The sequence below is a fragment of the Ricinus communis genome, chromosome 7, assembly GCF_019578655.1.
Source record: "Ricinus communis isolate WT05 ecotype wild-type chromosome 7, ASM1957865v1, whole genome shotgun sequence".
Lineage (NCBI taxonomy): Eukaryota > Viridiplantae > Streptophyta > Magnoliopsida > Malpighiales > Euphorbiaceae > Ricinus > Ricinus communis.
The window spans coordinates 247,501-262,500 of record NC_063262.1 but is presented as its reverse complement, the minus strand read 5'-3'; the positions used below and the strand labels follow the sequence as shown (position 1 = coordinate 262,500).

The following is a 15,000-nucleotide window of genomic DNA, read 5'->3' as shown; positions in this document are numbered from 1 at the left end:
AAATTTGAAAAATCAAAAAGAAACCGAATTCTATTATCTGGAGTTAAAGAAGTATATGAATTGAATGCAACTAAAAAAGAAAAAGATTCGCTAATCAATAAGAATAATCGGGCGAGTCAGAAAATGTCCACCTCAACGCGATCTATGGTTTGGACAAATTTTTCACTGACAGAAAAAAAAATGAAAGATCTTTCTGCTAGACGAAAGATAATCTTAAATCAAATAGAAAAAATTTCAAAAGAAAAGGAAAAAAAAATTATAACCTCGGAGATAAATATTAGTCCTAACAAAATAAGTTATAATGCTAAAACATTAAAATTAAAATCATCAAAAAATATTTCACAGATATTAAAAAGAAGAAATGCGCAATTAGCGCATAAATTCCATTTTTTTATAAAAATTTTGATTGAAAGGATATACATAGATATCTTTTTAGGTATCATTAATATTCCGAGGATCAATGCACAGCTTTTTCTTGAATCAACAAAAAAAATTGTTACTAAATACATTTACAATAATGAAGAAAATAAAAAAAAAATTGATAAAACAAACCAAAATACAATTCACTTTATTTCGATTATAAATATCAAAAAGTCACTTAATAATAGCAATATTGATGTTATTAATAAGAATTCACAGATTCTTTGCGACATATCCTCCTTGTCACAAGCATATGTATTTTACAAATTATCACAAATCAAAATTATTAACTTATATAAGTTAAGATCTATCCTTCAATATCATGGACTTTTTTTAAAGAATGAAATAAAGGATTATTTTAGAGTCCAAGGGCTATTTAATTTCGAATTAAAAGAAAAAAATGTTAGAAATTCTGTAATGAATCAATGGAAAAACTGGTTAAGGAGTCATTATCAATATAAATACGATTTATCTCAGATTAGATGGTCTAGATTAATACCACAAAAATGGCGAAATAGAATCAATCAATACCAACACCCTATGGTTCAAAACAAAAAATTAAACAAATGGAATTTATATGAAAAAGACAAATTAATTCATTACGAAAAAAAAAAGGATTTTGAGGCAGACTCATTACCGAATCAAAAAGATAATTTTAAAAAACACTATAAATATAATCTTTTATCATATAAATCTATTAATTATGAAAATAAGAAGGACTCATATATTTATGGATCACCATTACAAATAAATAATAAACAAAAGATTTCTTATAATTACAACACAAATAAAAGTAACTTTTTCGACATGTTAGAAGGTATTCCTATCAATAATTATCTAGCGGAAGATGATATTATCGATATGGCGAAAAGCCCAGATAGAAAATATTTTGATTGGAAAATTCTCAATTTTTGTCTTAGAGAGAAGGTCGAGATTGAATCCTGGATCGATACCGGAAGCGAACATAAAAAAAATACTAAGACTACTAAGTATCAAATAATTGAGAAAATGGATAAAAAAAAGATTTTTTTTATTACAATTCACCAAGATCAAGAAGTCAATTCATCCAATCAAAAAAAAGATATTGAAAAAGATTATATGGAATTAGATATGAAAAAACATAGACATAAAAAGAAAAACAAAAGTCATACGGAAGTAGAACTTGATTTCTTTCTAAAACGATATTTATATTTTCAATTAAGATGGAATGGTTCTTTAAATCAAAAAATAATCAATAATATCAAAGTATATTGTCTCCTGCTTAAACTGACAAATCCACGCGAAATTATTATATCTTCTATTCAAAGGCAAGAAATAAGTCTGAATATTTTGATGATTCAGAAGGATTTAACTCTTACAGAATTGATGAAAAAGAGAATATTTACTATCGAACCTATTCGTCTATCGGTAAAAAATAATGGACAATTTCTTTTGTATCAAACCATAAGTATCTTATTATTTCATAAGAACAAACAACAAATAAATCAACAATACAGAGATAAAATCGATTCTATTTCTATTGAAAGGCAGCAAGGTATAATTGGAAATAGAGACAAAAATGGTTATGATTTACTTGTTCCCGAAAATGTTTTATCCCCGAAACGTCGTAGAGAATTAAGAATTCTAATTTCTTTCAATTTAAAAAATAAAAACAATATTAATATTTATATAAATACCAAAATTTGCACTGGTAATAACAAAAAAAACTGTGGTCCCGTTTTTGATAAAAGCAAAGATTTTGATAAAGAGAAAAATAAACTAATTAAATTCAAATTTTTTCTTTGGCCCCATTTTCGATTAGAAGATTTAGCTTGTATGAATCGTTATTGGTTCGACACTAATAATTCCAGCCGGTTCGGTATGGTAAGGATATGTATCTATCCGCGGTTGAAATTTTGTAATGGTAAGGGTGCATTTTTCCTATATCCCATAGGATACTTGATCTAGAAATGAATCAATGGCATTTTTTGACTTTTCATTTTAGGTAGAATTTTGTTCTCTTTTGTAAGCGAAGAAATATATCATCTTTTTGTATCTATAACCGAATAAAAAAATTATAAAAAAAAAATAAAAAAATAAAAAATTGGATTGATTAATGAGAAATTTGCAATTTTATTTGACAAAATTTTGAATTAGTAACTTGAATTACTAACAAAGTAAAGATTTTTGTGTATATCAAATTCAAATGAACTGACATTATTATTTATTATTATTTATTAATACAATATTGATTTTTTTATTATTACTGATCAATAAAAATAAAAACATCTTAATCTTAATTAAAAAAAGGTGGGTTATTTTATGGTAAAAAATTCATTCATTTCAGTTATTTCACAAGAAGAAAAAGACGAAAACAAAGGATCTGTTGAATTTCAAATAGTAAGTTTCACTAATAAGATACGAAGACTTACTTCACATTTGGAATTGCATAGAAAAGACTATTTATCTCAGAGAGGTTTGCGGAAAATTCTAGGAAAACGGCAACGACTGCTGTCTTATTTAGCAAAGAAAAATAGAGTACGTTATAAAGAATTAATTAGCCGGTTGGATATTCGGGAGTCAAAAACTCGTTAATGTGAAGAGTTTTTTTGAATTATTTGATTTCTTAAATCTTAATATGAACTTCTTTTTGTTTTCAGTAATTCATGAAAAAATGGATCGAGGAAACCCCTATGAATGTATCAGCTACACGAAAAGACCTTATGATAGTCAATATGGGTCCCCACCACCCATCAATGCATGGTGTTCTTCGACTCATCGTTACTCTAGACGGTGAAGATGTTATTGACTGCGAACCAATTTTAGGTTATTTACACAGAGGGATGGAAAAAATTGCGGAAAATCGAACAATTATACAATATTTGCCCTATGTAACACGCTGGGATTATTTGGCTACTATGTTCACAGAAGCAATAACAGTAAATGGTCCAGAACTGTTAGGAAATATTCAAGTGCCTAAAAGAGCTAGCTATATCAGAGTAATTATGTTGGAATTGAGTCGTATAGCTTCTCATTTGTTATGGCTTGGTCCGTTTATGGCGGATATTGGTGCACAGACTCCTTTCTTTTATATTTTTAGAGAAAGAGAGTTAGTATATGATTTATTCGAAGCTGCCACCGGTATGAGAATGATGCATAATTATTTTCGTATCGGGGGAGTAGCGGCCGATCTACCTCATGGATGGATAGATAAATGTTTGGATTTTTGCGATTATTTTTTAACAGGAATTGCTGAATATCAAAAACTTATTACGCGAAATCCTATTTTTTTAGAACGAGTTGAAGGAGTAGGTATTGTTGGTGCAGAGGAAGCAATAAATTGGGGTTTATCCGGACCAATGCTACGAGCTTCCGGAGTACAATGGGATCTTCGTCAAGTTGATCATTATGAGTGTTACGACGAATTTGATTGGGAAGTCCAGTGGCAAAAAGAAGGAGATTCATTAGCTCGTTATTTAGTCCGAATCGGTGAAATGATGGAATCTATAAAAATTATTCAACAGGCTCTGGAAGGAATCCCGGGGGGGCCCTATGAGAATTTAGAAACCCGACGTTTTGAAAGGGATCCAGAATGGAACGATTTCGAATATCGATTCATTAGTAAAAAAACTTCTCCTACTTTTGAATTACCGAAACAAGAACTTTATGTGAGAGTCGAAGCCCCAAAAGGAGAATTGGGGATTTTTCTGATAGGGGATCAGAGTGGTTTTCCTTGGAGATGGAAAATTCGCCCGCCGGGTTTTATCAATTTGCAAATTCTTCCCGAATTAGTTAAAAGAATGAAATTGGCCGATATTATGACAATACTAGGTAGTATAGATATCATTATGGGAGAAGTTGATCGTTGAAATGATAATTGATACAACAGAAGTACACGCTATCAATTCTTTTTCTAGATTAGAATCCTTAAACGAGGTCTATGGAATTATATGGGTGTTTGTCCCTATTTTGATTCTTGTATTGGGAATCACGACAGGCATACTGGTAATTGTATGGTTAGAAAGAGAAATATCTGCAGGGATACAACAACGTATTGGACCTGAATATGCCGGTCCTTTAGGAATTCTTCAAGCTCTAGCGGATGGCACAAAACTACTTTTTAAAGAGAATCTTTTTCCCTCTAGGGGGGATACTCGTTTATTCAGTATCGGACCATCCATAGCAGTCATATCAACTCTATTAAGCTATTCAGTAATTCCTTTTGGCTATCACCTTGTTTTAACTGATCTAAATATTGGTGTTTTTTTATGGATTGCCATTTCAAGTATTGCTCCCATTGGACTTCTTATGTCAGGATATGGATCAAATAATAAATATTCTTTTTTGGGTGGTCTACGAGCTGCTGCTCAATCGATTAGTTATGAAATACCATTAACTCTTTGTGTGTTATCCATATCTCTACGTGTGATTCGTTGAAACATAAACTTTTCCCTATTCCTTTCTTTTTAGGAAGAAGGCGAAATCGGTTGAATAGATATCTTCATTTTTTATTCATCATTTGGGTTAAGGAACTAAATTGAATAGTTATATGAGTGAAAGAAAACAGCTTGTAAATTTGCAGTAAAAAAATGAAGACTCATTTCCTATGTACAAGAGTAAAATAGAAATAAACATAAGAAAAGAAGACTGTTTGTCCCAAGATTGGTTGATTAGTCATCCTGGCTTGAAGCGGGCTCAAAAGATCAACCTTATTGAGTTTTTACTATCATTTAATTTATATGTATTACCATAATGCTAACAGGCGATTGAACAAAAATGAGTGGACGGTTAGGAACACCAAGATACACAAAGGATTAGTAATAGAGATTTTTTTTAATTATCTATTTTAATTATCTATCTAAAATTTTAATTATCTATCTAAAAGGATATTTCCGCAAAATAGAAAAGTATATTAATTGGGGCTTTAAGTTGGTAGAAATGATCAGGCAGTACTCCCCATGATTCCGATTCAGAGTATGCTCCTGTCCACCGATTAAAGAAATGACTATCAGGAACGAAATAATCCTTTCCCTTTTTGAATCCCCTTTTTCTTTTTTTTTTCAGAAAGAAGAATAGGAACGAAAAAAAAAGAATCTAAATCTAATTACAATAAAAAATCAATCTTTTTTCTGCTTTTTTCCTATATCTATATTCATATAGATGGAATTCGTATCATAATTCGGAATATCTAATTCTTTTTCGTAATCAAAAACAATAGGTTGAAATATCTCTTTGTAGTTTTACAAAGAATATTTTTTTAAATAAATTAGAAAGAGTAATAAAGAGTATTTTATTGAAAAATTTTGAAGTTATTACTCAAGAAAGAAAAATTGAAACTATTAAAGGATGAGATCAATTCAGAAGTACTTTTTTGTGAGTATTATAACAGATAGAATTTCATTGCGCGAATTTTGGAACGTCGATAGATTTATTTTATTTTGATCCTATATATCCTACAAATATAGCAAAATAAATAATACGATCTCCTTAAATTTATTTATGGCCTTCGAGGAGCTGTATGAGGTGAGAATCTCATGTACGGTTCTGTAATAGCGATGGGAACAGTGATGTTCTCGCCGACTATGATTATCTAACAGTTCAAGTACAGTTGATATAGTTGAGGCACAATCAAAATCGGGTTTTTTGGGGTGGAATTTGTGGCGTCAACCTATAGGATTTATCATTTTTTTTATTTCTTCTCTAGCAGAATGTGAGAGATTACCTTTTGATTTACCAGAAGCAGAAGAAGAATTAGTAGCAGGTTATCAAACCGAATATTCAGGTATCAAATTTGGTTTATTTTATATTGCTTCCTATCTAAACTTATTAGTTTCTTCATTATTTGTAACAGTTCTTTACTTGGGCGGTTGGAATATCTCTATTCCATATATATTCGTTCCTGAGCCTTTTGAAACAAATAAAATAGGTGGAGTTTTTGGAACAACAATCGGTATCTGTATTACATTGGTTAAAACTTATTTGTTCTTGTTCATTCCTATCACAACAAGATGGACTTTACCTAGACTAAGAATGGACCAACTTTTAAATCTTGGATGGAAATTTCTTTTACCTATTTCTCTCGGCAATCTCTTATTAACAACCTCTTTCCAACTCCTTTCGCTATAAAAGAATAAAAAAGGAATATTTTTCTATATTCATGGCTTGTTTTCAAATTCAAATAAGAGAAAAAAACAAATAGAAAATCATTCATAAATATTCACGATATGTTTCCCATGGTAACTGGGTTCATGAATTATGGGCAACAAACCATACGAGTTGCACGGTATATTGGTCAAAGTTTCATGATTACCTTATCCCATGCAAATCGTTTACCTGTAACTATTCAATATCCTTATGAAAAATTAATCACATCGGAGCGTTTCCGCGGTCGAATCCATTTTGAATTTGATAAATGCATTGCTTGTGAAGTATGTGTTCGGGTATGTCCTATAGATCTACCTGTTGTTGATTGGAAATTGGAAACTGACATTCGAAAGAAACGGTTGCTTAATTACAGTATTGATTTCGGAATCTGTATATTTTGTGGCAACTGTGTTGAGTATTGTCCAACAAATTGTTTATCAATGACTGAAGAATATGAACTTTCCACTTATGATCGTCACGAATTGAATTATAATCAAATTGCTTTAGGTCGTTTACCAATGTCAGTAGTCGACGATTATACAATTCGAACAATTTTGAATTCAACTAGAAACAAAAAGATAACCCGCTTTGATTGATTAAAAGTACAATTATTAAACTAAAATTCTGTTTTGATCTAAAGGGCTGCAATAGGTTTTTTTTTTATTTTTCTTGGTCAATAAATACAAAAATTACAAATTCCAACTATTGACTTGATTGGTCAGAATTGCATCGCGGCTTTATTTTTTTGTGAAAATCTATTAATATATGCGTAATTCTAGCCATAATTATTTCTAAAATTTAATTTAGAATGCCTTTTTCGAGAAAGAATGAGATTCATACAATAGCTGTACCTATAGTAATTTTCACCCCTTAGGGTTTAGAACCTATTATAAATAAGTTTTTCCTGGTCAGGTCAATAAGGTCATGAAAAAACAATTCAATTTTTTTATCTCTTATTTTACGTGCAATGGATTTGCCTGGACTAATACATGATTTTCTTTTATTTTTTATGGGATTAGGTCTTATATTAGGAGGTCTAGGAGTGGTATTACTTACCAACCCAATTTATTCTGCCTTTTCATTGGGATTGGTTCTTGTTTGTATATCTTTATTCTATATTTTATCAAACTCTCATTTTGTAGCTGCTGCGCAGCTCCTTATTTATGTGGGAGCCATAAACGTTTTAATTATATTTGCCGTGATGTTCATGAATGGTTCAGAATATTACAAAGATTTTAATCTTTGGACTGTTGGAACCGGAGTTACTTCCTTAATTTGTACAAGTATTTTTGTTTCACTAATTACTATTATTCCAGATACGTCATGGTACGGGATTATTTGGACTACAAAAACAAATCAGATTATAGAACAAGATTTAATAAGTAATGGTCAACAAATTGGAATTCATTTATCAACAGATTTTTTTCTTCCGTTCGAATTCATTTCAATAATTCTTTTAGTTGCTTTGATAGGTGCGATTGCTGCGGCTCGTCAGCAATAAATCTTTAGAATTAGTAACCCCAATCTATTTGTTCTATGTTATCACATTTATTTTCTTTCAATTCCATTTAAAGATTATTTATGTATAAATTCTTTTATTTGATCTATTATTCTATTATCCATATTTGATCTATTATCCATATATTTCTTTGTTCTGTACTTTGGATATTCTTATTCTAGTCAATCCAATCTGTTGATGTTGAATTGTTGTTCATATTGAAATAAATCGAAATTGATAAGGAGTTGGTCAATGATGCTCGAACATGTACTCGTTTTGAGTGCCTATTTATTTTCTATCGGTATCTATGGATTGATCACGAGTAGAAATATGGTTAGAGCCCTTATGTGCCTTGAACTTATACTGAATGCAGTTAATATAAATTTCGTAACATTTTCTGATTTTTTTGATAGTCGCCAATTAAAGGGAAATATTTTTTCAATTTTTGTTATAGCTATTGCAGCCGCTGAAGCAGCTATTGGACCAGCTATCGTTTCGTCAATTTATCGTAACAGAAAATCAATCCGTATCAATCAATCGAATTTGTTGAATAAGTAGGATTAATCATATAGAATATAATTTTCATATTCATTAATTCAAGTTGGCATGTATGATACGTAACTTATCCGATCATGTTTGCGAAAACGTACGAAATTAAAGTATCCTGGCCCTATCTCACGAGTCGATCCAGAATTCAATAGAAAAATTCTGATAAATCATTGATTCGTCTGGTGTCTAAATATATGATGATTCATTTAGAAATTAACTAGATTGAAATTTTATGACGTTAAAAAATTTAGAAATCCAATGTCGCATTCAGTAAAGATTTATGATACATGTATAGGGTGTACTCAATGTGTCCGAGCCTGCCCCACAGATGTATTAGAAATGATACCTTGGGATGGGTGTAAATCTAAGCAAATCGCTTCTGCTCCAAGAACAGAAGACTGTGTTGGTTGTAAGAGATGTGAATCCGCCTGTCCAACTGATTTCTTGAGTGTTCGAGTTTATTTATGGCATGAAACAACCCGAAGCATGGGTCTAGCTTATTGATACTTTTCAGAAAAATCCACTTGAATGCATTTGATTTTATGTTTACCGACAAAAACCCGTACTCGAAAAACAAAAAATACAAAAAATATATATATATTATGTTTTCGAGTACGGGTTTTTCTAGTCCAAATGTATCTTGCCTTTACCACGAATTCTTTTCCTTGGTTAACAATATTTGTAGTTTTACCGATATCTGCGGGTTCCTTAATTTTCTTTTTCCCCCATAGAGGAAATAAGGTAATTAGGTGGTATACTTTGTTTATATGTATTTTAGAACTCCTTTTAATGACTTATGCGTTCTCTTATTATTTCCAATTGGACGACCCATTAATCCAATTAACAGAAGATTATAAATGGATCCAATTTTTTGATTTTTACTGGAGATTGGGAATAGATGGATTTTCTTTAAGCCCTATTTTACTGACAGGATTTATCACCACTTTAGCTACTTTAGCGGCTTGGCCAATTACTCGTGATTCCCGCTTATTTAATTTTCTGATGTTAGCAATGTATAGTGGTCAAATAGGATTATTTTCTTCTCAAGATCTTTTGCTTTTTTTTTATCATGTGGGAGTTAGAATTAATTCCCATTTATCTACTTCTATCCATGTGGGGGGGAAAGAAACGTCTGTATTCAGCTACAAAGTTTATTTTGTATACTGCCGGGGGTTCCGTTTTTTTATTAATGGGAGCTTTGGGTATCGCTTTATATGGTTCCAATGAACCAAGATTCAATTTTGAAACATCAGCCAATCAATCATATCCTGTGGCGCTAGAAATATTTTTTTATATTGGATTTCTTATTGCTTTTGCTGTCAAATTACCGATTATACCCTTACATATATGGTTACCAGACACCCATGGGGAAGCACATTACAGTACTTGTATGCTTCTAGCCGGAATCTTATTAAAAATGGGGGCGTATGGGTTGGTTCGAATCAATATGGAATTATTACCTCATGCTCATTCTATCTTTTCTCCCTGGTTGATAATAGTAGGCGTCATGCAAATAATCTATGCAGCTTCAACATCTCCTGGTCAACGAAATTTAAAAAAAAGAATAGCCTATTCTTCTGTATCTCATATGGGTTTCATAATTATAGGAATTTGCTCTATAAGTGATATGGGACTCAATGGAGCCATTTTACAAATAATATCACATGGGTTTATTGGCGCTGCACTTTTTTTCTTAGCAGGAACGGGTTATGATAGAATACGTCGTGTGTATCTTGATGAAATGGGCGGAATGGCTACACTAATGCCAAAAATATTCACGACATTCAGTATCTTATCACTAGCTTCCCTTGCATTACCAGGCATGAGCGGTTTTTTTGCGGAATTGGCAGTATTTTTTGGAATAATTACCGGCCAAAAATATCTTTTAATGTCAAAAATAGTAATTACTTTTGGAATGGCAGTTGGAATGATATTAACTCCTATTTATTTATTATCTATGTTACGCCAGATGTTTTATGGATACAAGCTGTTTAATGCTCCAAACTCTTATTTTTTTGATTCTGGACCGAGGGAGTTATTTGTTTCGATCTCTATCCTTCTGCCTGTAATAGGTATTGGTATTTATCCGGATTTCCTTTTTTCATTATCAGTTGACAGGGTCGAAGCTCTTCTATCTAATTATTTTTATAGATAGTTTTTCTAAATAAAACTCAAAATGAAAAAGAAATCCTATGATTTTTCATTTTTTAAAATCGTTATGTTATACAAGGAAAAAACTTATTTTTTCGTCTCTTAAATTTAAGTTTAAGTAAAAAAAAAACGGAATTGTAACTAAATATTTTGGCATTTGTGAGAACTTTTTGAATCAAGTAATATAATGACTTTTTGAATCAAGTAATATAATGATTCAAAAGGTTCTCAACGGTTTACCCGAAGCTTTTTGTATATATGCTTTGCTGCCCCATATAGTTGCATCCGTCAGACCCTTTCCTTTCTTCAATTCAATTAGATGTTAATTGTTAATGTAAATGAACCATAACTATGTAGTCCTATTCCTAATAAATTAACTCCAAAATAGCATATCCAAATTATAAGAAAACCAATAGAAGCGACAATTGCGGAATTTAAACCCTCAAAATTTTTATTTGTTCGAGTATGAAAATAAATTGCGAATATGGTCCACGTAATAAATGCCCAAGTTTCCTTGGGGTCCCAATTCCAATATGATCCCCATGCTTCATTAGCCCAGACTGCTCCCGAAAGAATACCTATGGTTAAAAAGATAAACCCTATACTTATAATACGATAACCCCAGTCATCTAATTGTTGAATCAATTGAAACCTGTAATAATTCCTAGAAGAAAGAAAAGAAATATTTTTTAAAACATTCTTTCTTTCCATCATATATTGTATCCCACTAAAGCTAAAGGAAAATGAATCATTTAATAAATTATTGCTTTTATCAACATCAACAATTCTTATGATTTTTCGAAATGTGATTACTAGAAATGCTACTGATAATAATGATCCACACAAAAGAGCTGCATAGCCCAATATCATCATACTTACGTGCATCATTAACCACTGGGATTGGAGAGCAGGCACTAAGATTTTGGATTGATGCGTGTTAGTTAAAAGGCCTGAAGTAGCAAACCCTTGGGTAAAAAAAGTACTTGGGGCGGTTATTGCGCTTAAATAATTTTTATGTTTTTTAAAATACGGAACCATATGAATAATGGAAAAAGCCCATGAAAGAAAGATTAATGATTCATATAAATCGCTTAATGGTAAATGTCCCCCAGAAATCCAACGAGTAACTAATAATCCTGTTATACAGAAAAAAGTGGTTATCATGCCCTTTTCTGACGAATCATATAGTTCAACGAATTCATCGACTACTAAAGTTATCAAATGAATTGTAATTACAAGTGACACGACTGAAAAAGATATATGAGTTAATATATGTTCTAAAGTTGAAAATATCATAAAATTTTTAAAAAATTTTAAATTAATAAATTAATAATAATAAATAAAATAAAAAGGCTCTTTAATTAGAAAAGTAAGCCGCTATGGTGAAATCAGGAATTGAATTCATTATAGGATTTATTGTATCCTTTTGATAATTACAGGATGTTATGCCGCCACTCGGACTCGAACCGAGATGCTCTAGCACTGCTTCCTAAGAGCAGCGTGTCTACCGATTTCACCATAGCGGCTTACTCGAAATCATAATAATCCATTTTTATTTAATCGTCGAGCTTGAGGGAGTCAATTCAATGCAATATTTTTTTTTGAAACATTCAAATTAATGAAGCCAAATTCAGTTAATAATAAAAAAAAAACTCTTATCTAATTTCAAATATCTAATTTCAAATTTAATACATGCCTTGATTCATTCTAATTTCAAGCGCAAGCATCAAGCATAAAGTAGATCATTCAAAATTGACACATTTTTTTCTAAAGAGAAAATCTAAAGATAAAAGGTGCTTTTTTTATTAATTAGATTGAAAGCAACAAAGAATCTATTATATATAGCGATTTAGAATAATATAAATATAATAATTGTTAAGTAAGTTAAAAATTTTAAACTTAATCAATTATTTTAACGGTCAATTTTTTTGACTAAAGGTCTTAGATTTCTTCTTTTATATGCAAATAGTATAAAAAAGAATGCAAATAGTATAAAAAAGAAAAAACTTATGAATGTTTAGTATTGTGATTGTGACAAATGGGTCGATGGGGAAAATAAAATTTAAATAATAATCCCCATCCCGAAAATGATAAAATATCCTAACAATAAAAAGAAAGGTGAAACTTTGTGTCTTCTCTTTTTTTTTCTTTTTTTGCAAAAAGTACCAGTTTTAGAATTCAGTATAAAAAAGAATTCTTTAGTCTACATATGAAAAAAGCAAAAGGAGTGTAATTTAATATTTATTAGTTCAAAACAAAACATTAAAAAAGAATGGAAATCCTTTTTATATATTTTCTATATATTTTATATATTTTCTATTCTATATTATATATATTTCTATTTTATATTAGAAATTTATATTCTAAATTATTAGAAATTATAAACAATAAACGAAATTAGACCCTTTCTCGTGTCAAGTCAAATCAGATTATTCCAACCTTTTATTTTTTATTTGTTGCACAAAAAAACTTTTTGAATTACCTGTAGAAAGAGATTTCGCTAATGAAAAAGCTTTCAATACTGCCCAATATCCCTTTTTTTTCCAAATATTTTTTCGAATACGCTTTTTTGATCTAGAAGTGCGCTTTTTTGGAACTGCCATAATAAAGAAGTTGTTTATTGTTATAGTTGGATGTGAAAGACATTTATTGTTCAAAACAAAATTGTTCTTTACTATATCTATGTATTTAGTCTCTCAATTATACTCTTGTCAAAAAAGAAGCCTATCCGCTTATTTTTTTTTTCTATTTCTGCCTTTTTCGTTATATTCCATATATACGTGGAATAAAATACAGCAATAAAGTTTAAGACTCTAAATTGGATTTATCCTAATAAAAAGACTTTAACTTCATTTTTCTAGTAATTGGTCAAACTCGAAAAAAAAGTATATCTAATTGAATTAAAATTTTCAAATTGAATGAGGCTATTAATTTGTTAAAAAAGGAAAAAAATTTTAGTAATTCTTTGCTTTTATCTTATGTAAAGGAAAAGTTTCAAATATGATAGTCTTTTCTACAAACATAATGAAAGGCAATAAATCCGTTCCAAAATCCACTAGTTAATAATTCTGAATAAAAAAAAAAATAAAAGAACTCAAAAAAATAATTATTTTGATCCAGTAAGGATCCGATAAAATCATCTTTCTTTTTTTATTTCTATCAAGAAAAAAAATACTACTTTTCTTATAATTGTTAAAATTCTTTATCTTTTCTCTATGTATATAAAAACTTGTAATTATGTAATTAAATTAATATTAATAATTAATGTAATAATTATGTATATGTAATTAATATTTAATAATTATGGAATGTAATTAATATTAATAATAAAATTTTAATAATAAAATTTTAATTTATTTTATTTTTTGATTTAGAATAAGTAATAAGTATTTATTTTTTTTTTCACTAATATTTTTATTTATTTGATTTGACCAATTTTAACTTTTTGATTTAAATATGTGAAGTATTTTGTATGTGAAGTATTTTGGAAAATTCAGAATAATTAAGAATATAAAATTCGATTGAAGTTTTACATATTTTTTTTATTGACTGACTTATTTAAAAAGATATAAGAGCCGATGAATCAGAAACAAGAAACAATTAATTATCAATTCAAAAAGTTTTTTTATGGAACATATATATCAATATTCATGGATCATACCTTTTGTTACATTCCCAGCTCCTATGTTAATAGGAGCGGGACTCCTACTTTTTCCGGCGGCAACAAAAAAACTTCGTCGTATGTGGGCTTTTCCAAGCCTTTTCTTGTTAAGTATAGTCATGATTTTTTCAATCGACTTGTCTATTCACCAAATAAATAGCAGTTTTATTTATCAATATATATGGTCGTGGACTATCAATAATGATTTTTCTTTAGAATTCGGACACTTGATTGACCCACTTACTTCTATTTTGTCAGTATTAATTACTACAGTTGGAATTATGGTTCTTTTTTATAGTGACAATTATATGTCTCATGATCAAGGCTATTTGAGATTTTTTGCTTATATGAGTTTTTTCAATACTTCAATGTTGGGATTAGTTACTAGTTCTAATTTGATACAAATTTATATTTTTTGGGAGTTGGTTGGAATGTGTTCTTATCTATTAATAGGGTTTTGGTTCACACGACCTATTGCATCGAATGCTTGTCAAAAAGCCTTTGTAACTAATCGTGTAGGGGATTTTGGTTTATTATTGGGAATTTTGGGCATTTATTGGATAACGGGCAGTTTCGAATTTCGGGATTTGTTCAAAAT

The 15,000-nt window shown here is 29.8% G+C and overlaps 2 protein-coding genes and 1 pseudogene across 2 annotated transcripts in view; all 3 read left to right on the top strand.

Annotated features, from left to right (window-relative positions):
* The window catches only part of LOC107262608, a 6,482-nt pseudogene extending 3,994 nt beyond the window's left edge, over nucleotides 1–2,488 (top strand).
* Nucleotides 2,489–2,955: 467 nt separating this feature from the next.
* On the top strand, nucleotides 2,956–13,272 carry LOC125370556. Its single transcript, XM_048376471.1, has 4 exons — nucleotides 2,956–4,233; nucleotides 4,292–4,822; nucleotides 5,987–6,481; nucleotides 6,583–13,272. The coding sequence occupies exons 1-4, from the start codon at nucleotides 3,066–3,068 to the stop codon at nucleotides 7,137–7,139; spliced, it is 2,751 nt and encodes a 916-aa protein (XP_048232428.1). The 5' UTR covers nucleotides 2,956–3,065; the 3' UTR covers nucleotides 7,140–13,272.
* Nucleotides 13,273–14,111: 839 nt separating this feature from the next.
* Nucleotides 14,112–15,000, top strand: part of LOC125370555 (NAD(P)H-quinone oxidoreductase subunit 5, chloroplastic) — a 2,561-nt gene continuing 1,672 nt past the window's right edge. The window contains exon 1 of the mRNA XM_048376470.1: nucleotides 14,112–15,000. This exon is cut by the window's right edge and continues 1,672 nt beyond it. Within this exon, the coding sequence (XP_048232427.1) occupies nucleotides 14,369–15,000 (632 nt within the window). The 5' untranslated portion in view covers nucleotides 14,112–14,368.

Excerpts from the sequence above, each read along its gene's own strand:
- LOC125370556 (XM_048376471.1), top strand. The coding sequence starts at position 3,066 with ATGAAAAAATGGATCGAGGAAACCCCTATGAATGTATCAGCTACACGA. Across the intron at positions 4,823-5,986 it reads TGTGTTATCCATATCTCTAC|TATCTAACAGTTCAAGTACA; the intron begins GTGTGATTCGTT and ends GCCGACTATGAT. Across the intron at positions 6,482-6,582 it reads TCTTTTACCTATTTCTCTCG|AGAAAAAAACAAATAGAAAA; the intron begins GCAATCTCTTAT and ends AATTCAAATAAG.